The sequence below is a fragment of the Magnolia sinica genome, chromosome 15 (assembly GCF_029962835.1).
Source record: "Magnolia sinica isolate HGM2019 chromosome 15, MsV1, whole genome shotgun sequence".
Taxonomy (NCBI): Eukaryota; Viridiplantae; Streptophyta; class Magnoliopsida; order Magnoliales; family Magnoliaceae; genus Magnolia; species Magnolia sinica.
Genome location: NC_080587.1, coordinates 1,075,945 through 1,101,404, shown reverse-complemented (window position 1 = coordinate 1,101,404; position 25,460 = coordinate 1,075,945). Strand labels below are relative to the sequence as shown.

General features: G+C 41.0%; 1 protein-coding gene across 1 annotated transcript; it reads right to left on the bottom strand.

Moving 5' to 3' along the window:
* Positions 1 to 1,212: 1,212 nt before the first annotated feature.
* On the bottom strand, positions 1,213 to 6,612 carry LOC131226770 (cyclic dof factor 2-like). The gene is made up of 2 exons (XM_058222490.1): positions 6,383 to 6,612; positions 1,213 to 2,933 (listed from the first exon to the last, which is right to left on the bottom strand). Exons 1-2 carry the CDS (start codon positions 6,503 to 6,505, stop codon positions 1,548 to 1,550), a joined length of 1,509 nt encoding a protein of 502 aa, XP_058078473.1. The 5' UTR covers positions 6,506 to 6,612; the 3' UTR covers positions 1,213 to 1,547.
* Between the last annotated feature and the right edge of the window lie 18,848 nt (positions 6,613 to 25,460).

The following is a 25,460-nucleotide window of genomic DNA, read 5'->3' as shown; positions in this document are numbered from 1 at the left end:
CACACTCAACCAGCAAGTCAAGCAATGGGCCTGATTGATCATAGGAGTCAATAGTACGAACAGATAAAACAATATCCTCGCATGGCTTGATGACGAAATTTCTATTTTATACTACTAATATATATTCTAACTATTTTTGGTGTGCCCGATACTTTTAATTATAATTATTAATATCGAGCCGAGTCTGGCCCAGACTTCAAAGCCACACCTAGCTGAACATCGAGTTGAGTAAAGTTTTCAGGTTTTCAAACTATGTTTCCTTCATGAAATAACCAAACATTCCATGTACAAAATGGTAAACAAACTATCCAGACACTTCAATTCTTTGAATATAATGGAATTGCTCTGTCTTGATTACATATAATTCCACTCCAATTCCAGCAGCCGCCACAAGATAGAAGATGCCATGCAAAATATACAGGCTTACTACTGCGGGATAAAATATGGTCGTTGATAGACAAGAATAGGCGGAATGGGATTCATGTACCAAACCCAATAGGTTGAGATAAAGCTTGGGAACTCTGCAAGGGTCTTACCACCTTCTTGATTGACTATATTTGATTCTTTGGGGTACTTTGGGATTATATTCCGCGCCGAGGATTTGTGTTGGATGATGATGATAATAACGCTAAAACATAATGTGAAGACTGTTTGCCATTTGGAGTCCTAGGTATGTGTTATTCCTCATGTTTTCATCACTGACCTAGATTCAATTCATATTTCCTTCTTTTCTCTAACTAAACTACTGTATTTATATATTGAATGACATCAGTTTTTTATGCTCGTCTTTAAAAAAATTTATTCCTTGTTTATTCAAAGATTACCTTAGACGAAGAAGAGGCTGAAATTTTCCTCCCCATTTCACCACGCACCCAATACTCTAATGAATCACCACCATCTAATGGTAAAAAGACATGGAACTCTAGGCGATAGCAACATATTAAGACTTGAAGGGAGACTTGGTATATAAGACTGAATGAAGAGTAGGATTTGTAAATGCAGCCTAAATGTAGACAAGCTTTGTATGTTTCATCAAAACAAGAGAAGAACCTACTAAATCTCAAACAGATATCTCATAATTAGGATTAAGAAATTCTGACCGCCAATTTCAAAGCCGCACCGCTGGGCATGAACTGGTACAGATGGACCAACTAAGGGAGTTGCAACCCTTGATCTCCTAAGTAGCTGAAGCATTGCTCCAATTCCAATCCATGATTCAAAACGAGAATGAAATTTTCGAAACTAAAACTTGGGCAGAATATCAATGTAGCAGCTATAAACAACAACTCTCTCTACTATTTACAGCATACACTTTCGAATGATCTGACACACAGCCCATGCAAATTCCCTGACAGGCAGCTTCGGAGAACGCTCAGATAAGCATTTTTTAGCTTCTCTATGGTTGGTTTGTTGCTGAAGCCATATCCTCTAATCCACATAATAAATGATGTCATGTTAGAAGTGGGAGCTTAAAACTGCACCCATATGCTTTACACAAAGGAAAGAGAAGCCAAAATGGGCTGAAACGGATTGTTGCAAGAACTTCTTTACGTGCTCTCTTGAAAAGTCTGAGAGCGGGATAAAGCAGCCGGATTTGCTTGCAGGACCTGCTTGGCATCTGATGTGTGGCCCTTGCCTTCCATCTGGGGCTGGAAAGCTTTGAAGATGCCGCCTTTTGTTATGGGCTCATTCTTGTTATGCTTGATACCAAGAGTGGCCCATATAGAACTCTTCGCCGCCTCATCTGGGTCGTCGATTCTCAGTGTCTTGGGAACCCAAAGGCACTTCTCTGTTTTCTCCTCGCCCTGAAAATTCACATCTCTAGAATGTTTGCCCAAGGTGGGCGAGCCATTTCCTGAACAGCCACTATTGCTGGTGGAGGATGACAGCGATTGGCTCTCCTTAGACCCGACCCATGGAACATTCCATGCCCCACCAGCCCAACCAGGCATGCAGCCCCAATAGGGTACTGGCATGAACGGGTAAGGAATGTTCGTAGCACAGAATGCAGGAGCTGCCACCATTGGTGGTGAGCTCCATTGAACAGGATTGGCATTACTGCTCTCCAAACCGTAAACCAGCTCGGACGAGCACCGGCCCACTGACATGGCAGCAGCATTGTGCCAAGCCGGATTCCAAGGGTAAGCCCAAGGAGGGCCAGGATAACACGGAAGGCGATGCAGTGGAGGAAGCCCATTACAAGAACCTAGGACACCTCCTTGCTCCATCTGAACCACGTTTTCTGGCAACTGGTTTTCCAAGCAAGCAGAAGCCGTCACAGAAGACACACATGAAGACTCGTCTCCGTTTTCACCACTAGCCACAGGACCCACCTCAACCTTTGCCTTCCGGTTTCCAAGATTCAGCACAGTGGCCATGGATTCACATAGGGGTGTATCCTTTCCAAATTTCAGGACTTTTCCATTCCCCTTCAGAGGTCCAGCAGGGGCGGGCATCCCACAGTCAGGGGCGGCATCTACCGGAGTCGTGGGTATACCGTCGGATGACATCACTATGTGACGATAATGTGAGGCAGCATGCTTATTCTTCCGCCGTCCAGCCCCCACAGGGACATTCCTCATCGTCCCCCCAGCCGTCCAATATCTCTGACAATTCTTGCAGAAGTGCCTAGGTTGGTTAACATTGTAATTATTGTAGTAACAGAATTTCGTGTCCATACTGTTGCATCTGGGACATGGGAGAATCTTGTCCACCTTCTTGGGGACCTTCTCCTCACCATCTTCGGCATCGGTTTCCATATGTTCTTCCTCAGCCTTAGGATCCACTGCTGGTTTGTTGTCCTCCATCACAGCATGATGCTCATTTTCCTTGCCATCTTTCACACCAGAGAAGCTATCTGTCTTGGTGGGCTCTTCTGTAGTTCCCGGTGGTGTATCTTTGACTTCCTTGTGCACTGTTTCTCCACATGTGTCCTGAAATTTAAAACCAAAACTCATCAGATTTGCAGTAAAATGAACTGCTTGGCTGTGTTTCAAACCCACAAGTAATTTAGAGCATGAATCAATCTGGGTAGAAATAGCAATCGTAAACATTGAATCTCACCAATTCTGACCTAAAATGCTAATTGTACACATTTTTTCACGTGAGTTTTGGTGTGGATACATGTCAGGCGTGTACAAGATCAGAGTCAATCATCAACCATGCAACCCCATAAATGGGCCACAACTATAAAATAAAACCAGTTGGGCGATCCTAAGCACTCAATTGAGGAAGAAACGACCACACTCATTTTTGGCCTCTTTCAATCAAATGGCCAGGATCATCCTACTAGACTAAATACAGCTTGGCCGGCAGGATGAGTGACTCAGATCCTGTAAATGCCTGCCACGTGTCAACATGGAGACTGGTGTGCAATTAGCATTACTTAATTCTGCACTTGACTCAGAAACATAGCTTAGGCATGGCCGCTAAATTTATCTGGAAGACGAAACTGTCAAATCTCTGATAAATATAAAACCATATGAATTTCATTCTTTTCTTCTTCTTCTTCTTCTTTTTTCTTTCCTTCTCTGGATTAGCAGAATTCTAGAGTTTTTTCTTTGTAAAGTAGTTTGAGAGCCAAATATAATTCAATCTACACAAGTTTTTTCTTTTTTTTTTAATGGATACAAAGATTTTGTCAAGGGTGCATTTGGTTGTGCTGACTCATGATAAAGCAGTCTAATTTGATTCAAAATATCACGAAATTTCATGAAATGTGGAGCAACCAAACACTTCCAAAAAGAAAAGGAAGAAACAATAAAAAGAAAAAACACCATGACAACTAAAGTAGATGATGAGACATCATCCAAACATACAAGGCTTTAACCGCCCCTAGCAGTAGAGAATTTTATTGCTACTATGACCATGGAAAATCCCCACGAGCTTCTTATTTTTCCCTTTAATGAATTGAACCAGAAACAATTCCATAATTACATAATCACAAGTCCACTGGTTGGGAGGGGAATTCACTTGCATATAAATTAGCCAGAAAAAGATTGGTTTTCTCCGCTTGTGATACAAAGTTCAGTTCCTTGGGGACATTTAAGCTCTTCTTTTTTAATAAGACTCAGCATTACAGTTCAAAAACAATATGAAATTCAGTATACTCGATTCTTTTTCTTTATCTAAACTAAAGGTTTTGATACAACAGAGTCAACTGAGTTGTAGTTAGGATACAGGTGAAGCTCCCCTCCCGTATAAACATGACCTGTAGCTCAAATCCCAGCCACACCAATGCGGGACCCACTGTAGATGGATTATCACCTAAAATCTACACTTAAACTATGTTCTTAACTGGTCAATTGGCAGACACCTAATGCATTGTAAAAGTGTAAAAGAAAGTAGTCAATGGAAAAGATTCCACAAACCCATGTCCGCTAATCAGAGGTCTGGATTATCCAATCAACCTAATGTTCAGTACACAACAAATCAAAAGTGTTTCCTACTATTTGAGCGGTTTGGATTCGCTATTCATGCCACGTGTACAGTAAGGAGCCTCACTTATCTGCTATCGACAACATAGTTGATCACGCTTTATCAAAAACCCCAAAATACTTCAATCTGTTCACGAATCGAACCAAAAACTCAATTCTTCATTTTTATCGTTGAATTATTGACAGAACATTGATTTTTTTTTTTCCTTTTTCCCAACATTAAATGATTCCGCAAACCCATGTCCACTAATGACAGATATGGATTGCCCAATCAACCAAATTTTGAGTACCCCACAAATCAATAGCATTTCCCACTATTTGCATAGTTTGGATTCACTATTCATGACACATGTACAGTAAGGAGCCTCACTTATCTGCTATCAACAGCATAGTTGATCATGCTTTATCAAAAACCCCAAAATAAACAATTTGTTCAGGAATCAAACCAAAAATGATTCCATAACTATGAAATCCATGAAACTCAATTCTTCATTTTTATCATTGAATTCTTGACACAATATTGATTTTTTCCAACATAATCTAAATCCAGAATTCACAGAGCGGAACCCGGAATTCACAAAACACAAACCAATTCTTCTTTTTGACTAAAAATCAGCGTTAGCATTCAAAAGAAAATGGTGAAGTTCGCTGAACTCAATTCTCTTTCTTTATCCATACATTATTCACAACCACCGACGACTCCAAACTTGGTATTTCAAAATAAGGGTTTTGATGGAGCAGAGTCAACTGACTTGTAGCTAAGAATCAGATGAAGCTCCCCCACTACAAACATGGCCTCTACCTTAAATCTCAGCCGTACAAAAAGTGGGACACATGATAGACAGATTATCACCCAATATCTACACTGAAATCATGTTTCTAACCTGTCAATGGTGGACACTTAAGCATTGCAAATGCATAATAAATAGTCAACGGACAAGATTCAACAAACCCAAGTCCATTAATCAGAGGTCTGGATTGTCCAATCAACTTGATTTTGAGCACATGACAAATCAACAGCGGTTCCAGCTATTTGGGCAGTTCAGTTTCAATATTCACAACAGGTGTACAGTAAGGAGCCTCACTTGTCTCTTAGCAACACAGTCAACCGCACTCTATCAAAGAACAAAAATAATTAAATCCGTGGAGTCCTCTTCTTTCATTTTTTTCGAATCAAACCCAAAATGATTCAGTAACTACGAAATTCACGAAACTCAATTCTTCCTTTTCATCAATGAATTCTTGACAGAACTTCAATTTTTCTCTCTCCCAACATGATCTGAATCTAGAAACCAAGAAAACGAATCCGGAATTCACGAAACCCAGACGGGTTCTACCCTAATTAGAATAGGATCAATCAAAAATAGAGATTTTAGGGGTTTACTGAAAAATCAAAATTACAAAACCAGCCTTCGAAAGATTACACAACTAACATCGGCACATACAAGAAATCCAGTTTTATATGAATTTAGCTTTTCAATTCTTCCATGTATAGTTTTTTTCTAATAGTAATGAAATTTACAAATTTGTTACTTTATTTTCTCAACTTTTCAGGCTTTTAAAATAATTAAAATCAACAAAAAACAGATATCTGAAAAAAAAATAAAAAAATACACACCCTAACCTATTCTGAAAGTGCGTGCAATCAAACTATTGAGAAATAAACAAAATCAACAAAATATATCTCAAAAAAGAGCCACGAAGTTCATATAAATTACAAAAAACGCAATAATCTTCGCTTAAATTTATATTTAAAAATAAAAAATAAATAAATAAATAAACAGAGACAGAGAGAGAGAGAGAGAGAGAGAGAGAGAGATGAAACAGATTTTCAAAAATCTGAACCAGGAAAAAAAAAAAACCATTTCAAATCCTCATTAGGAAAAAGCCCTTAAAACAGATCTGAAATTACGCAAAAGGGAGAAAAAAGCTCGAAGAAAGCCGACCTTTTTCTCATCAGTGGCAACCAACGTCGAGGCGAGATCGGATTTCTCTTCCGGAATCTGACCATCCTGTAATGGGATCGTCTTCCCGAAGAGCTTGATCGCCGGATCTTTGCTCTCAGACATATTTCAGCCGTCCGATCCTCGCAGTGAAGAGATCGAAGAAATCCAAGCGCATGTCCTTCAGAGAGAGAGAGAGAGAGAGGCTGGAAAAACAAATGCTCGAGGAAGGAAAAAAAAAAACCCTGGAAAAACCCGGGAAATTATCCGGTACAAACGGTTTCACCGCAGTACGGTGCAAACGGTAGTTGTGGGCCCCACCTTCATGTATTGATGAAATCCGCTCCGACCATCATGAAGGCCTTTTTCTATTTTGGCATTTTTCCAATAATCATGGAAATCGATTACTCATGTGGGCCACACACGTAGGAACTGTTACGAATGGAATGATACCTTTGATTATCTGTGGAACCCACCCAACACTCATAATGGCCGGATTTTTTTAATTGTTTCATCATCTGAGGCAGATGTTTCATATCAATGGATTGGATTTCATATTAATAACACAGTGGCTCCTCTGTAAGAATCAAGGGTAAATGTTTTATCCGGTGTGGCCCATCTGAGTGATGGATGGATCTGATTTCTGAGATCCCAACCAAAAGAACTTTATGAACACTTGGCTGTAGGCCCCACAACAAACCGTTTGCACGTTTGCACTTGATAACTCTCCGAAAAGCCCTTTTTTCAAGAGAAAATCACCACTGTGGACCCCACCTTTTATACAGCGTCTTTTATAAAGAATCTAAAACTTACCTTCACAACTTAGACTTTGCACGTAGAGTTACTTTTCCTCAGTCGCGACTTAGGATCTAACATGCCCCTTCAACCACTGGGGCCCACATGCTGATTTTTCTTATGATCTCAACTGTCTATGTTATGGAATCTAAGCTATGAGTCTCATAGTAGGAAAATTACAATAAAAGGAACTTCTAGTATATAAATCAATTCAGAAGAATGAAAAGAAAAAATTCAGTGGTTCTAATTGAACTATAAAAATAAAAGGTTAGGATTATCTGTCGTGTTATCATCAGAAAATAGTTTTTTAATACTATTAAAAATAATATGAACGGTTAAAATTATCGGATCAATTTCATCACATGGCCCCAGTGAGTCGCAACGAACACTGGAGAGTGAGTCGCGATGGAGGAAAAGAAGCACGTAGCACGTGAGGTGCTTTTCTTTTCTTTTCGTGTTTACCGGGAAACGTAAGTTTTGGAAGGGGTTTTGCCAGCTGGCATCCGAGTCAGCAAAGGGGGGGTTTTCTAGCCACGAGTTCTCGTGGCTGTGGTGACTTAAGAGAATCGGAAAAGACGAAGATGCCCCTTCACTTAGAAGATGATTCGGTGGAGCCGCGTCTATACTGGGGTCCCCTACCTTCCATCTTCTTTTTTATATCCTTCAGGTAGGAGCTTTAATCTGTACCGTTCATATATTGTAAGATAGAGTAGATGGATCATATTTATAAAATCAAAATGATCAGACCGTTAAATATGTCCCAACATGGGATCTAAAAGTTTTAAGGTGCAAAACAGAATGATTCTTTTCATTGATGGAGCAGATTTTAATGGAACTCCAGTAAGAGGATCCTCACCATTAAATCGATCACTTTGGAATGTATTATTTGTATAGTTTCGATTTGGATTGGTGTGGTCATTTCGGATACAGTTAGATTATGGGCATTTCTTTATTCAACCGTCGTCATTACATGTCCTGCAAAGGAACAGTCAAGATCATCTGATCAATTCAATTTCAAACGGAACCATCAAGAGGTGCCCCATACAGCTGACGGATCACTGATTGGACGGTGGAAATGTTTCAAGTCAGACTCCACTTACTTCATTACACGTGGTAGGTTAATCTTTCAATCAGGATCGTCCATATAGTGATTCCCACTACGGACAAAAACTGCTTCAAAATACGCACTAATCCGATGGTCCTTTCCATGCCTTCGATCCAACGGTGGTTCCACTACTTGGACGGTTCAGATTGATGGATAACCTGGCTAAGTGCAAAGTAGAGAGATGGCTTTACCATATTCCGGTTCTCCCGAATCCGAGCGAATGCTCACACGTCACCAGCTCGGAAGGGTAATCTCGGCATGTGACTATGAGTGGCATTTTCGTAAAAAATGACCGATTCGCTTTCGGCAAGCAAAGCCTTCCAAAAGAAGACGCAAGCGTCAGACTACAGGACACTACTGACAAGGAATGATTTCATAGATTCGTCTCCACTGAGTTATAATGCAACCCATTTTTCTACCGTACACGTGGCAGTAAGATAGTGAACCGGGACGGCCCATATAGTGCCGCTTATAATATAACCATTCTGGTTGGAAGATCCTATCCGTCCATGTTTGACCTTGAACCTGACCGTACAATCAAAATCCTCGACCGTCTATATCTCATGCAGAGGAGGGGATAAATCTGATGGATGATGCTGAAAGATCAGTTTCATTTGTGATATATGGACCATTTGATGGAGGCAACAAAAGATGGACGGTCCGGATCCACCGTAGTTCCTGCCAGCCTTACGAAAGGGCGCATGGAAGCTAGCACAGAATCATTACCCTCCAGCCGGCTAAAACTGGAGTGGATTAGGTGCGTCCCCGGCCTCACCAAAGATGGTGCGTTCCTTACTGTGTAGGCATCTTCATATATTTATTCTATATCCGCGCCGTCCATCAGTATTTTTATATCTTTTAGATCATGATATCGAAAAATAAGATATCCAAATCTCAGGTGGACCATTTCATAAGAAACAGTGGTGATTGACCATTAACAACTTCTAATTAGCCATGAAAATTTCGATGAAGTTGATATTTATTTTCCCTTGTTTATTTGACCTCATCAACAGGTTGGATGGAAATTAAACATTACGTTGGGCTCTAGAAAGTATTTAATTTTGGGACGTTCAATCACCACAGTTTCCTATAGAATGGTCCACGTAATATTTGATCGTATCATTTTACACATCGTGCTAAAATGATCTGAAAAAACAGATGGACGGTGTGGATATAGAATTTATATATCAAGGAGGGCCCCACGGTAAGGGTCGTACCGTCTTGTATAAGGCCGAGGCCGCACCTAATCCACTCCAAGTTAAAACAAACCGCGTCACCTAGATCCGCCACGTGGCGACATATGCTCGCCCCCATGGGCCTCACTGCAAAAGTAAAGCGAAAAGACCACTTCGGGCCACGCCAGCCGCTCATCTCATTTCAGCTTTTTCAACCACCACGCATCCGTGCGGATCTGCCCACGTGTCCGGCCTGCTTACGTGTCATGTTTTCCTGGGAATATTCGACCTGGTGTCTTTCATATCCCACCTACCACGTGGCGTCAGAGAACCACGACAAAATGTGCAGACGGACACGTGTCGCGCAGATACGACAAGCACAGCGACCGGACGGGAAGATCGGAAAAAGGCATGCTCTTTTGCAGAGAAAAGGGCATCTTTTTGCTTTCCGCATTTTATGAATGATCTGTTGCAGCGGCTGTATCAAAACTTAAGGTACATCTACCTATTTTCGGTAAATATCTACATATATAGATTATCCAGTCCACAAAAATATATTTTTCCAAAATGGTAGTAGTTTTATATGAAAATATAGACGATCCATACATTGGATCAGCTACAATAGGATACTGATTCACACCAACGGCTGTCCGTTTATTTCCATCTTATGTCCGGATATATGAGTAGATCATCCCTTTTTTATATCAATTACCATTCATTTACTGGGCCACCAATTTTAAATATTTGATTTTGAAAAAAAAATTATTTTTTCAAAATAGAAAGGGTTGTATGTTAACATTTTATACAGCCGCTGAGTATAATCATTTATTTTATTTTATTTTTAATCATATATGAGTAAAATAGCTAACGGTTGAAATAAACCACAAAAACATTGACTTATACTTCGATGTCTATTCATGAATGGACGGTCCTGATTTTAGCCTGAAGTAATCTTTATGATGTGGCCCATCTTTCTAATGGCAGGAATGTTTAACAGGCAATCCAAACGTTCGCATGCATGTAGATTCGAGTTTAACCGGATGGATCATAAGTTACATATACCTAATCAATATGTTCTAACCTGTGAAGTTTCTACAAAATCCGGCCCGTCCAATAGGTTGGACCCACCATCAGGATCAAATTGGGAAAAAATCAGCAATATCCATCCATTAGGTGGACCAAATTGGATTTTGAATGTGGTTATATATTTTTCAATGATGTGGCCCACATGATGAGTGGAAGAGAATGATTTTGGTGTATGGTGTTCACCGCGTGAGACCCGTAAATTTGACTGGTGGGATTTCATAGTTATAATGCAGGTTGGAAGCTATCCACTAAGTGAGAAGTGACTTATGTGGGTTAGACTTAAGAAAATAAGGAAATTAATTAAAATAGCCTCTAATTAAAACAAAATAAAGATGTTAACCTCAGTATTTGAAGTTATTATTTTTTAATTGATGAGGTACTTTTTATATTTTTTAAGGATGAAAATGTTTTTCTTCATGTTTTAAATTTTCGCATAAGTTGAGGAGGGCTTTTAAGGATGGAAATGTGGGCCCCACTAAATTAATGATTAGATCTACCTCTTGGCCGCTTTGATCCATTCACTTTAATGAGATAGTCATAAACCCATAATAGGATCATTTCAAACAAAAATGGAGTGTATCTAGCCCACAATCCACCTTGAATGCAACTCCAATTACACCAAGTGTAATGGTCCCCAATCTCATTAATGGCTGGTGAGATTAATCAGGTCTAACCAATACTTAAACTTCTCTATGATCACCACCGACTTTATCAACATATTCGTGACAATCTCTTCTATATGAAATTTTTAAAACTGAATCTCCCCTGAAGTAATGAGCTCCCATATCTTGTAGAATCTCACATTAATGTGTTTGGTTTGCACATGATACACCTGACTCATCACCAGATGTATAGCACTTTGATTATCACAATATAATTGAATCGTCTCTTGCTTTAGTTTGAGTTTTCTTATTAGACATTTCAACTATAGTGCCCCCTTTGACACCTCTTTCGTAGCCGTATATTATGTTTCGGTTGTAGACAACACCGTCGTAAATTGTAGCGTAAATCTCCAACATACCAGTCCATGTGCTAGTGTGAAAATATATCCCGTGGTGGACCTCGTGTTGTCCAGATCACCTGCATGTTCGAATCCACGTAACCTATAACTCCACCTAAATCTCTGTGTCCCATGAACATGATTCTGGTATCGATTGTGTACTTGAGATACTTAAGAATCCACTTAACAACATTTTAATGCTCCTTCCCTGGATTCGTCGTATACCTGATAACCGCATTAACTGCCTGTGAGATATCTGGCCTCGTGCAAACCATTGGAAATATCAGACTTCCTACTGCACTCACGTACGGCATCCATGATATTTTTTAAAATTTCTTCATTTGTACTTGGACATGACTTAATAGACAGCTTAAAGTAACCTACTAAAGGCGTGCAAATTGGCTCAACACTTTTCATATGGAACTTCTCTATCACATTTTACACGCAACCCTTATGAGAATGTCACAGTTCCCTCAAACTCTCTGTCTCTATTTATCTCTATGCCTGGGATCTTCTTTTGCAACGCCCAAATCATTCATGTCAAAATACTTGCTTAACAAATATTTAAGCAAGTGTATCTCCATATTGTCATTTGCAGCAATCAGCGTATCATATACACAAAGCATCAATAGAATATGAGACATATCCTCAAGTACTTTACAGTATACATAACAATCATACTCACACCTGATTTGTCCAATCTCAACCATGTAAGAATCAAATTGCTTTGTACCATTGCCTTAGAGACTTTATAAACCCATACGACTTATTCAACCTACACAAGTAGCCTTTCTTACCCATCTCCTTGAAACATTCTGGTTACCTCATGTAAATGACTTATTCAGAGTTCACATGAAGGGATGTCATCTTCACATCGAGCTACTCCAATTTCAAATTGGATTCTGCTACCATCACCAGTAACACCCTGATTGAGGTATATTTCACGACTGAAAAAAAAAACTTCATTGTAATATACACATTCCTTCTGCAAGTACGCATTCACTACGAGTCATGCCTTGTACTTTTCGTTCTCATTTTATGTTAATGCTTATTTCTTCTTATAGACCCATTTGCACCTTATAGTCCGCTGACCTCTAGGAAGTTCCACCAACTCCCATATATGATTCTTGTGTAGAGATTTCATCTCATCCATCGTGGCCAACATCCACATGCCGCCATTCTTTCTAAAATTTTCTTATCAAAAAGTCAAATGATCTCCACTTCCTGTGAACAATACAAAAGAGACCATATTCTCAAACCTATACTGAACAAAGGCTCTAATGGTTATTTTCTCCATATTTATGTCTATACTTTTTTGTGTATTTTGTTGATCGTTTTGTTCAGTGTCTTGCTGCACTTCCTAAACTTTTAATCCAATTTCGACCTATGTCCACTCTGCACGTGAACATATGTTAACACCCGAATATTTTCAATTTTGAGTAATCAACGTCCTTACCATCCAGACTTCCTCTACAACCTCGGAGTCTAGTGTTGTAAATGGTAATTGATTAACGATATAACATGTCATATTGGCCGCTTTAGCCCATAAGCTTTTAGACAACCTCACATGCAACCGCATACTTATCTCCTTTTTCAATAGAGTTTTGTTTATCCTCTCTGCCATCTGTTTTATTGTGGAGTTTCTGGAGTTGATAAGTGTCATGCAATGCCTCGATATTTGTAAAATTTCATGAATTCCACTTTCCCGTACTCGACACCATCGTCTAACCTAAGACACTTAACATGTCTCCCGATTTACTTCTCCACTTCCACATTCAATTGCTTCAACCTAGAGAACACCTCATATTTATGCTTTATGAAGTAGATTCAAACCTTCATCGAGTAGTTTTTTATGATGGTCACAAAGTATCGTGTCCCTTCTTTAGATTGTACTATCGCTGACCCTGAAAAATCAGAATGAATATAGTCGAGCACCGCACTACTAGTATATGTAGCGGTTTTGGACCTTACCCTGCATTGCTTGCCTAAGATGCAATACTTAAAGAAATTCACATTGCATACCCCAACTTAAGTTAACAATTATTTTTTTTACGAACTTCCATCACGCCCCTCTCACTCATATGCATTAACCACATGTGTCACATATTTGTATCATTTATACTAGATTATGCATGTGAGGTGGTAGCAGCCTCACCCATAATTGTGTTCCCGACCAACTTATACAGATTTCTAACCTCATGTCCATTCATCAATACTATTGCACCTCTAGTGACCTTTTGATCCACCATCGGATGCGATGAACATGCAACCGTTCGTATCTAAAATCCCAGAGGATATTAAGTTTTTCTTCATATCTGGAACATGCCCGACACTACCTAAAGTCCAAATGACTTTGTCAAACATCCTTACCTTGATGGTTTCTATTATGATGGTCATGCATGCTACGTTGTTCCTCATTAAAACACTTTCACTATCGTAGGACTTGTATGGATCAAACCAAGCTATATCCGGGCACATTTGATATAAACATCCTGAATCTAGAATCCATATGTTCGAGAGATAGCCTGCACCTGAGGAGACCGAGAGGACGTCTCCTTAAAGGCTCTCTTTCACTACACTAGCCGATTCACTTGTGTTCCTTTTTTTCTTTGCTTCACGGGTCATTAATTTGTTTTTGACAGTCTCTCTTGAAGTTCCCCTTAATGCTACAATAGAAGCATCTGTCCATTGCCTTCGACTTTGATATTGACTTTTTCTTATTGTTAGATTAAGATCGCTCCGCGGATCGCCTACATCTTTAACCCTCTTTTGTGACTAGTCATTTTGCATGAAAGTTCTTATCGCTTGACTTCTTCTTCATCTCATTGGAAACGAGTGTCACAGTGATTTTTTCAAGTCTTATTGTATTCTTCCCATACAATAGAGTAGTGATGAGATTATCATATGACAAGGGAAGTGATGCTAAAAGTAGCATTATTTTGTCTTCCTCTCTGACTATCTCTTTCAGCCTTACCAACTCGTTACATAGCTTTGTTAACAAATTCATGTGCTTTAAGAGATCCGGTCATTCCTTCAATTTCAGTCTAAAAATTTGTTTATTCACAGACAACTTATTTATGAGAAGCTTCGACATATACAGGTCATTTAGCTTCTTTTATATATCTATGGAGATATCTCATCCAGGGCGTTGTACATAACATCATTCAATAGACACAAATGGATAATATTCATAGCTTTTTCCTCGAGATCGCTTCATTTGCCATCCAACATCTTCTCCGATTTTCTTTCTAACAACACCTTGCTTAACCCTTGTGAAACTAGAACATCGACATCTTTGTTGAATCCCGAACGTCTAACCTGACGATCTGATACCATTTCGTTAGCATCTCCTTATCACATCGCAACAACGTAAGATCAAGGCACAACAAACTCGGATTGAACCCTAGGTTTTGAAATTCGGATCTAACACCATCGTCAATCCATGCACCTTACATAAGTATAATAAACGAAGTTAGAACAATATAATCAAGTAGATAAACAGAGTCAGAAGTAAACAAATTCATAAACACAACATTTTACATGGAAAACCATTTTGGAAAAAAAAAAAAAAAAAAACATGACATAAAGCAACATACATCCACTATAATAAAAAAACGTTAGAGTTATACAGACTCACCTTCTTCAATTACAGAATCATTCGATCTCCCCTTACGATGTGCACCTCTAGGAAACCTTAGACCTTCTTGAGAAAATTTACTTCTCAAGCCCTTACAAATGTAAAAAACACATTGTTGGTGGGCCACGTAGGATTCTAAAACTAAAACGTTCGTGGCGGGGAACCGTAAACTAATTCCATGGGCCGTTTGACGCCCATCGCAGAATCGGATGCGGGTATGCCAACCGCCAACTGGATGAGCCATTTAGGCACGAGTGCATGAGAAGGCAAATACTAGAAGGGGATCATAGGGCTCGCTGGACCATCGCGGACCGCGGCCCAGCAGACGCTTAAGTGGGAATTGGCACTAGTCAACCACTCTTGCAAATGGAGATTTAGGTTATCCGACCATCGGATCTCTTCCATATTTACCGTGGAGTAATGGATTTTCCTACTGCATCATCCGGCCCGCGGCCCCGATCGATCTCGTAATCGGACCCGCACGATCAATCCGTCCGATCGTCGCCCAAATGGGCCCTTCATATGACATCCTAGATCATCCTGAGGACCACCAGAATTACTCCACTACGACCGTTTAAAGAGTCAAAGCCGTCGACTCAAACTACGTCCGTCCGAAATTTTACGCAGGCCCAAATCGGGCCGGTACCTACCCACCGAATTTGGTGGCCAAAAGAGTGTCGGGCCTCTCCAACTCAAAAAGGAGACTTAGCTTGTAGGGCTATTTTGGAAAAAGGAACATTATAGGCCAAAGGGCCCATTTGGGAATAAACACCTTTCTCCCCATTTGCCAACTAGAGAGGAGGAGAGAAGAGAGAGAGAGGAGAAGATAAAGAGGAGAAAGGAGGAGAAAGAGAGAGGAGAAGAAAGGGATGAAAGGAGTGTGGTAGGAGGTGGGCTCAAGAAAGCTAACCCTTGCCAACTCCTTGCCTACTCATTCTCCAAGGAGAACTCCTCCAGCCTCAACTTAACCATCCAAGTGGAGGTGAGTTTTTCACCTTCTTGAAATTATGTAGATTGGCATTTGTTGAAATCTTTCTTGATAGCTTGATTTAGGGTGGTTTTACCCAAATTCCCAAACCCTAAGATCTTTCAAAGAATGGAAATCTCTCCCATAGGTGCGGACTATTACTCCTAGGTGGCCTAGCACCAATTAATATGAGTTTAATGATTATGATTATTTGGTTGATGCATTTAGAGAGTGTAAAGGATCTGGGTGTTTGTTTTGGAATGTATGGAATTGTATGTTTATTTCTCTTTAATGTTAATCTTGCTTCTTACATGACTTGTTGAAATTTGATGATTACATGCTCATGTTTGGTTGACTTCTTTTCTCATATATGTTGCTTCATAGTGTGCATGATTCATTACTCCTGAGTGTAGGAAGTGCTTAACTTCTTCACCAACCCACACCACACACATGCACCATTGCATATAATTAATAGTTTGCTTATTTGAATCTGTTATATGATTGAGCAACATGAGAATATGGTGTTGATATGCTTGATGTTACATTGTTAGTTGGCATGCTATGAATCCCCTCACCCTACCCTTGGGTTGGTCAGGAAACATGAGGAGAGCAGAAGTTGGTCTCGTTGGTAGGACCGCCTTGAGGGCTAAACCCATGGGTTTGGGCGAGTGTGTGTGGGCGTGTAGTTAGACTACATGGGTTGCTTGTACCCGATGTCGTTCCGCCACATACTTGCATGGGCTCGTGCGGTCTGGCCAACCACGATTGTTAACCTTGTTTGCTCACATATTGTATGGAACAGTGGAACACTCCCCACCCATTGTAGCCCATCGACAATTGGAATATCGGTCCACGCCTCGTGAGCCGAGCATGGTGGAATGGGACACGTGTTGTAGGCCTACGCTGGGTGACGCGCCTCCCGTAGTGACCGCTAGCGATCCCACATTTCGGCACCTCCTCATGTGCTTGAAGTCGGGATGGGGAAAACCCGACGGAGTCACGGGGTCTCGGCCTCACGCATTTGGGGGTCTTGGCCTCACAACTAGTTTAGGGCATTTGATATGTGGGGTGTACGGTTTTCCCAACCTTCTGGATGAATGAACCTAACTAATAACTCCTAACATCATCATTGCATGGCATTAGTAGGTTGGCGACTCGATGAAGGTCGCACCGAAGGAGTGTTGTCATATGGCGATCGTTAGATGGCGTCGCACGAGGGAAGTTGTGGCGATGGCATACATCATATCATCTTACATGCATGCGCATTAACAAGACTAGATAGATGTTTATGATTGATTGCTTTTCATTAAATTCTTATTATAATTGATGCTTGTTATAACTTATGGCTAATAGCACCCACCGAGTTGATCACTCACTCCCACTTTCTGGACGGTGTTTTAAAACACCAACTGGACCCGTTCATAGATGCAGTGATACAGATTTCGTGTGGCGACGCGAGCCTCCAAAGTATCGTGTCCCTTCTTTAGATTATACTATCGCTGACCCTGAAAAATCAGAATGAATATAGTCGAGCACCGCCCTACTAGTATATGTAGCGGTCTTGGACCTTACCCTACATTGCTTGCCTAAGATGCAATACTTAAAGAAATCCACATTGCATACCTCAACTTAAGTTAACAATTATTTTTTTTTCGAACTTCCATCACGCCCCTCTCACTCATATGCATTAACTGCATATGTCACATATTTGTATCATCTATACTAGATTATGCATGTGAGGTGGTAGCGGCCTCACCCATAATTGTGTTCCCGACCAACTTATACAGATTTCTAACCTCATGTCCATTCATCAATACTATTGCACCTCTAGTGACCTTTTGATACACCATCGGATGCGATGAACATGCAACCATTCGTATCTAAAACCCCGGAGGATATTAAGTTTTTCTTCATATTTGGAACGTGCCCGACACTACCTAAAGTCCGAATGACTTTGTCAAACATCCTTACCTTGATGGTTTCTATTATGATGGTCATGCATGCTACGTTGTTCCTCATTAAAACACTTTCACTATCGTAGGACTTGTATGGATCAAAGCAAACTATATCCGGGCACATTTGATATAAACATCCTGAATCTAGAATCCGTATGTTCGAGAGATAGCCTGCACCTGAAGAGACCGAGAGGACGTCTCCTTAAAGGCTCTCTTTCACTACACTAGCCGATTCACTTGTGTTCCGTTTTTCCTTTGCTTCACGGGTCATTAATTTGTTTTTGACAGTCTCTCTTGAAGTTCCCCTTAATGCTACAATAGAAGCATATGTCCATTGCCTTCGACTTTGATATGGACTTTTTCTTATTGTTAGATTAAGATCGCTCCACGGATCGCCTACATCTTTAACCCTCTTTTGTGACTAGTCATTTTGCATGAAAGTCCTCATCGCTTGACTTCTTCCTCATCTCATTGGAAACGAGTGTCGCAGTGATTTTTTCAAGTTTTATTGTATTCTTCCCATACAATAGAGTAGTGATGAGATTATCATATGACAAGGGAAGTGATGTTAAAAGTAGCATTGTTTTGTCTTCTTCTCTGACTGTCTCTTTCAGCCTTACCAACTCGTTACATAGTTTTGTTAACAAATTCATGTGCTTTAAGAGATCCGGTCATTCCTTCAATTTCAGTCTAAAAATTTGTTTATTCGCAGATAACTTATTTATGAGAAGCTTCGACATATACAGGTCATTTAGCTTCTTTTATATATTTATGGAGATATCTCATCCAGGGCGTTGTACATAACATCATTCAATAGACACAAATGGATAATATTCATAGCTTTCTCCTCGAGATCGCTTCATTTGCCATCCAACATCTTCTCCGATTTTCTTTCTAACAACACCTTACTTAACTCTTGTGAAACTAGAACATCAGTGATCTTCCACTGCCACAAACTAAAGTTTCTCGTATCAAATTTTTGTATATCGAATATTGATCCTGACATCTTTGTTGAATCCCGAACGTCTAACCTGACGATCCGATACCATTTCGTTAGCATCTCCTTATCACATCGCAACAACGTAAGATCAAGGCACAACAAACTCGGATTAAACCCTAGGTTTTGAAATTCGGATCTAACACCATCGTCAATCCATGCACCTTACATAAGTATAATAAACGAAGTTAGAACAATATAATCAAGTAGATAAATAGAGTCAGAAGTAAACAAATTCATAAACACAACATTTTACATGGAAAACCATTTTGGAAAAAAAAAAAAAAAAAAACATAGAATCATTTGATCTCCCCTTACGATGTGCACCTCTAGGAAACCTTAGACCTTCTCGAGAAAATTTACTTCTCAAGCCCTTACAAATGTAAAAAACATCATCCCTTAGCAAACCATTGTCCAATAAGAGAAAACACTCTGCATTATGTAAGACATAACCTAAATACGGACCTAAATACCCTTATTTGTACTAATCCGTGCAAAACTGATAAGCGAGTGCATCTCGATTAACCGAACTTTCAACAAAAAGTCTAAGTCGACTACACCATACCTTGGTCGACCGAGAGATTCACAGTAATTTTCAGTCAAGTAAAGAATTTATCGATGGATCGAATCACCCCTCGGCAGAAAGCAAGGCACCTACTCGATAGTTTTGGATTGAGCTTTTCCTTCATCTAATACCGTGCCTCGTTACGAACATGTTAGTAACCTTCCATGTTATGAACATGTTAGATGGCAAATAAACAACATGGTGGACCATAGAAAGGTTTCAAAAATGGATATCATTATCTCTATTTTTTTTTCAATTGTGTGGTCCACATATGCTTTGGATATTCTTCATTTTCAGGCTCATGTCTTGAAATGAACTAGCAAAATGGATGGACGGCCTAGATAAAATGCACACATCAAGGTTGGCTCCGCTGAGTCCGGTCACCGATGGTGTTTGGATCACCACCCAATCCCCCTCCATCCCATAATATGTGTCATGGTGATGTCTTAATCGGAGCCGTCCATATATTTGCCCTAAAAGCAATGTACAATATGAAAATATTAATGGTCCACATCCCACTAGATGGACAATCTTTGCCACGTGCACGATATAGATGTGGATCTACTATACTCATTTTTCTTTCTGTACGTGTACATAGAGCTGGGCAGAATCCAATCCGATTCGACGAATCCGACTCGATTTGATTGATCCGACCTAATCTGATCCGAATCGAAGGCCGGGATCAAGTCGGATCAAGTAGGTCCACTCAGATCCGACCGTACATCGGATCGAGTTCGGATCAGTGGTCAATCCAGAGCGATCCGATCCGGGATCTGATTTGATGCGATCCGGTTGAGTACCTACAATCAATGTTACAAACATGGCATGCATTAATGTAACGTCATGTCTAACCAGAACAGCGTCTTGAGTCGTCCACGTAGGATTTGCCGCAGGACCGTTCGTTTAAACTACTCGTGGCGGGGTACCACAAGTAAATTAACCTAGGATTAGCCTTTAGAGTAGACCAGTTTGGTCATGATTGGACCAAGTGCGAGCCGTCAAGCCAGATAGCCCATTTGCACTTAGCAACAGCCCATGCGGGCCATGCATCGTCCAAAGAAGGTCAGAAAAATCTAAAAATTTAGGGAACCGAAGATCTCACTGGGCTTGTGGTCCATCGCGGACCATGGACTCAGTAGACACCTAGAAATTAATTATCCGTGCCATCCCGGTAGCGCTTGCCAAACGCAACTCACCCAAGGCGAGAATTGAAATCTGGCACTTGTAAATAAAACTGAGATACCAAGCTTTCCAGCCGTCGAATCTCTTCTACATTTACGGTGAGAGCCTAGAGCATTTTTCTATGCCCATCCACAAAATTTGGGACCCGATCGTGGAACGGTGACCGTTGATCACAAATCAGACCCATACGATCAAACCTCACATCCGATCGTTCTCAAATTTTGCACGGCCCCATCGGGCTATGGAGCACCTATCCTATAAGTTTCATGTCCAGAGGGCCACCATAACCCCCCCAACAACCAGAATGGACCTCACAAGGCCATTTAAGGATCGGAGTCGTGCGAGGAAACCCCGTCCCGATTGCCTTCAAATTTTGCATGACCCTTCATCGGGCCATGAAACACCTACACACCAAATTTGGTGGCCAAGGGGGTGATAGGGCCGCCCCAAAGTTAAAAAGGGCCTCATAGGGCCATTGTGAGAATTTGTTGAAACTTAAGGCCAATTGACCCAAGTCTAGAAAATTAAGCCCTATCTCCTTCTCTCATAACTCCCACCATTACTGCAATCACCAAGGAGAGTAAAGAGAGCAAAGAGAGAAGAAAGAGAGTTAAGGTGAGAGAGAAGGTGGACCGTATATCGAAGTGGGGCCCAAAGGAGTTCTATCTTGCAAACCTCTCCCTTTCCCTCAAGGAATTTCCTCATCTATAACAGGAAAAAATCATCTCCACTGATTAAGTAAGTAAATCTCTCATCTTCTTAAAAATTCTCCATGTTGAGAAAGGATTTGCATGAGATTCTAACATGCTAGTACATTGTCTTGGGATTCTGGCCGATTGACACCGAGTTTGGTGCTTTTAGGTCATTTCCCAAGACCTCAACGATCCATATATGTGGACTATTATTCTTAGGTGGCCTAGCACTAATTTTAGTATGAATCTAATGATTATGATTGCTTGGATGATGTATTTGAAGAATCTAGAGAAAACCTAAGTTAGAACTTACATTTTAGATCTTTTAAATTAACATGGTTTGATTATGGCATGATTGTTGTTCCTCAACATGATTGGGCATGGGTTTGGTGAATACATGTTCATTATTGATTGATTCTTGTGTGATGATCTCTTAGAGTTTGTATGTTACATTATACATTAATCCTTGTTGTATATATGTGCATGCTTAAGTCCTCAATGTATGATATGCTAGCATTAGCCCTTGTTACATGTTTGTGTTATGAATGGTTTATAGCTCTTGATCTCTTCGCTAACCCACACCACACACATGTACGTTTATCTTGTAATATAATTAGCATTTGAAATTATAGAAAAATCTGAACTTTCATATATTTGAAGTATGAATGCATGACATCACTTGTGTTGCATGTTAATTTGGAATTGTTGAAGTGTCATCAATTTCCCTCAAATCCCTAGGTTGTCAAGAAACCAAGGTGAGTGTAGGTGGTCTCGTTGGTAGGACTATCCTGAGGCTCAACCTGTAGATTTGGGCGGGTGTGAATGGGCGACAGTAATTGGACTACATGAGTCGATTGTACTCGATGTCGTCCGTCACGTACTCACCTGGACTCGCATGGTTTAGTCCACTTGCTGACCAACCATGTTTGTTAACCATGTCTGCTCACGCTTGAATGGAACATAGAACACCCTTCGCCCACTAAAGCCCAATGATAACCATTTGAAACTGATCCACCATCTCAAGAGCTGGGCATGGTGGAATGAGACACTGTGTCCAAGCTGTCGGCCTACGATGGGGTGACGAGCCTCCCCGTAGTGACCGCGAGCGATCCTTTTTCTCAGCACTCCCTATATGCTTGAAGTCGGGGATGGGGAACCCGACAGGATTAAGGATCGCGGGGTCCTGGCCTCGCGCGTTGAAGGGCATTTGCCTTGCAACTAGTTGAGGGTATTGATACGTGGGGTGTATCAGTTTTCCCAATCTGCTGGATGAATTGAACTAACTAAATAACCGGTTAACATTTCTCATGCATTGCATTAGCTAGGATTTGACGACTCGGCAGTTGAGGTCGCAATGAGGGAGTGCTGGTCATGTGCGATCATTAGACGGAGTCGCTCGAGGGAGTGCTGTGGCGAGGTCATGCATCATATCATTTACCATGCATATGCGTTAACAAGATTAGCTAAGGATTTATGAATGTTTGTCTTTCTTTAAGTTCATAATATAATTGTGGCCTGATGTAACTTAAGATTAATAGCACCCACTGAGTTGATCACTCACTCCCACTCTGGGACGGTGTTTTAAAACACCAACCAGACTCTCCCGTAGATGCAGGTGACGCAGAGTACGAGGAGCTTGGCGGCGCGAGTCTTGATGAGGAGGACGAGCTGTCATACTTTCAGTTAATGAGTGGTTCTCCATCGGCCTAGAAGACGGATCTTGGATCGCTGGGTATTGGACTTAGCTCACCATTCTTTTGGACATATTTTTGTGATTTTGTTGGACAACGTCTTGTGCGACTCATCCATATTATTTTGGACTTGTATATATTCGGCCTCTTTCATTTCAGTAGACTAGTTGTGGTTATGTTTCCATGTTTCCAGAAATTCCATACTGCGCATCTAAACCTAATTAAACGCAAATTAGTAAAATCAGTTATAAGTGATACCCGAGAACTTGGGAGTCGAGTATATGCACGACCCCCAATTTTCAGGGCGTTACAAGTTAGTATCAAAGCAATAGTTTGGAATTAAATGGGCCGTGGATCATGAACCCACTAACGCATTCACTGACTCGAGAGGAAATGCAACAGAGACTTAGAACGCTAGGAACCATCCCAGACTCTGAGCCGACAATCTTAGATGGACGGTAAGACTTCCCAGGAATTAGGATTGGGTAGCGAGAGGGAGTAGTGACGCTAGAGAATGAGTCCGAGAGTCATACAAGACCGCATCCCATAGACATTTTAGAGAACGTGACAAAAAAATGAAGCAGATCAGAAACTTAAGTGCGCCACACCACAAGAAAAAGTGGGGGTAATTACACCCACCGTTGATATCTTATTAGGGCCCACTATAACGTTTGTTTGTCATCCAACCTGTTGAAAACGTCACATAGGCCTGGATGAAAAGGGAAAACACAAATACCAGCTTGAAACAAAACTTCCATCGCCCCCTGGAAGTTTTTGATGGTGATCATTCAATTACCACTATTTTGTGTTATGTGGTCCACTTTGGTTTTTGATCTTCTTTATCTATGAGATCATCACTAAAATGAGCTACAAAAATCGATGGACAGCGTGGATAAGACACATACATAGCACTGGGGCCCACAGCGCCCAACCCCACTTAGCTCGGAGGTGTTGAGATCACCACCCAATCCCCTTCCGTGGGGCGCGGATTGGATACTGACAAGGTCAGTAGCCAAATCGCTACTAAAGTGATGTCACCAAGCTCTGTGGACCCCACCATGGTGGGGCCCACCGTAGTGTTCATGAGAAATCCACTCCGTCCATCCGTTTTTTGAGCTCACCTTAGGACTTTAAAATTAATCAGAATCCAAGAGTAAAGTGAGCCACACTAAAGGCAAAGGTGGGTAGGGAAATCTCTAAGGGCCTGTTTGGACGGGCGGCCTGGATGGGATTGGATTGTATTAGGATGGATTGCACGGCTTTCAAGATGGCGTCAATGGATTACATGCAATCCCACTGGATTGCTACATCCAGCCTCATTTTTGCTCAAATAGCATAAAATGAGCTCTAAAAGATGATGAAAGGGATAGATTTCTGCGCCATCCAATCAGAAATGGTGAGAGGACGGAGCCAGAGGGAGAAAACCTGAAAAGGGCAAAAAGAAAATTAATTTTTTTTAAAAAAAAAAATCCTCTCCTTCTCCGATCACCTCTCCTCTCCCTTCCTCCCTTCCTCGATCTTTGTTAAACGGTAAATAATTCTCCCAACGATTCGCCTCTTTGATACAACGATTGAATGCCCGTTCTCCGGAAATAGATCACCTACCATCCATGGATTCATCAAAACCCCGGATTCGTGCCATCTCCTCCCATAGGCTCAGCTTCTCAAATCCCAAGTCCGACCGCGGAAATATCTGGATCTTTGTTGCAGCCATCGTCGTCATCCTTGTCGTTTTCTTCGCACCAAAAAAAAAAAACCCCTTCATCTAGCATCTCTCCCACCATATGCAAACCTTATGAAGGGATCTTAATCCAGCAAGTTCTCCAACACGGGATTTCGCAATCCCACGAAAAGATGACTGAATCCAACGAAATCTGCACGTAGTCTTCAATCCCTCGTCACCCAAACAGACCTGCATACGATGAGATGGGACTCGACAATCCAATCCCACCCACTCCACCCTACTCCATCTGAAGTCGCCTGTCCAAACACGCCGTTAGGGGCTCTTGAGCGTTGGATATGCCTCATTTTCGTGTTCATGCCTTAAAATAATATGAGAAAAGGGATTGACGGTTTGGATGTACAGATACATCACAGTGGGCCCGACCACAGACCTGCCCGTTCGGAGCTAGGGACTAAAGTGATGTCACCAAGCTCTTCCATGGCCGGATGAGTCTACCGAATTCGGACGCAGATTCTTTCGCAGGAAGTTCCTGCACCGGAAACTTAGGTGG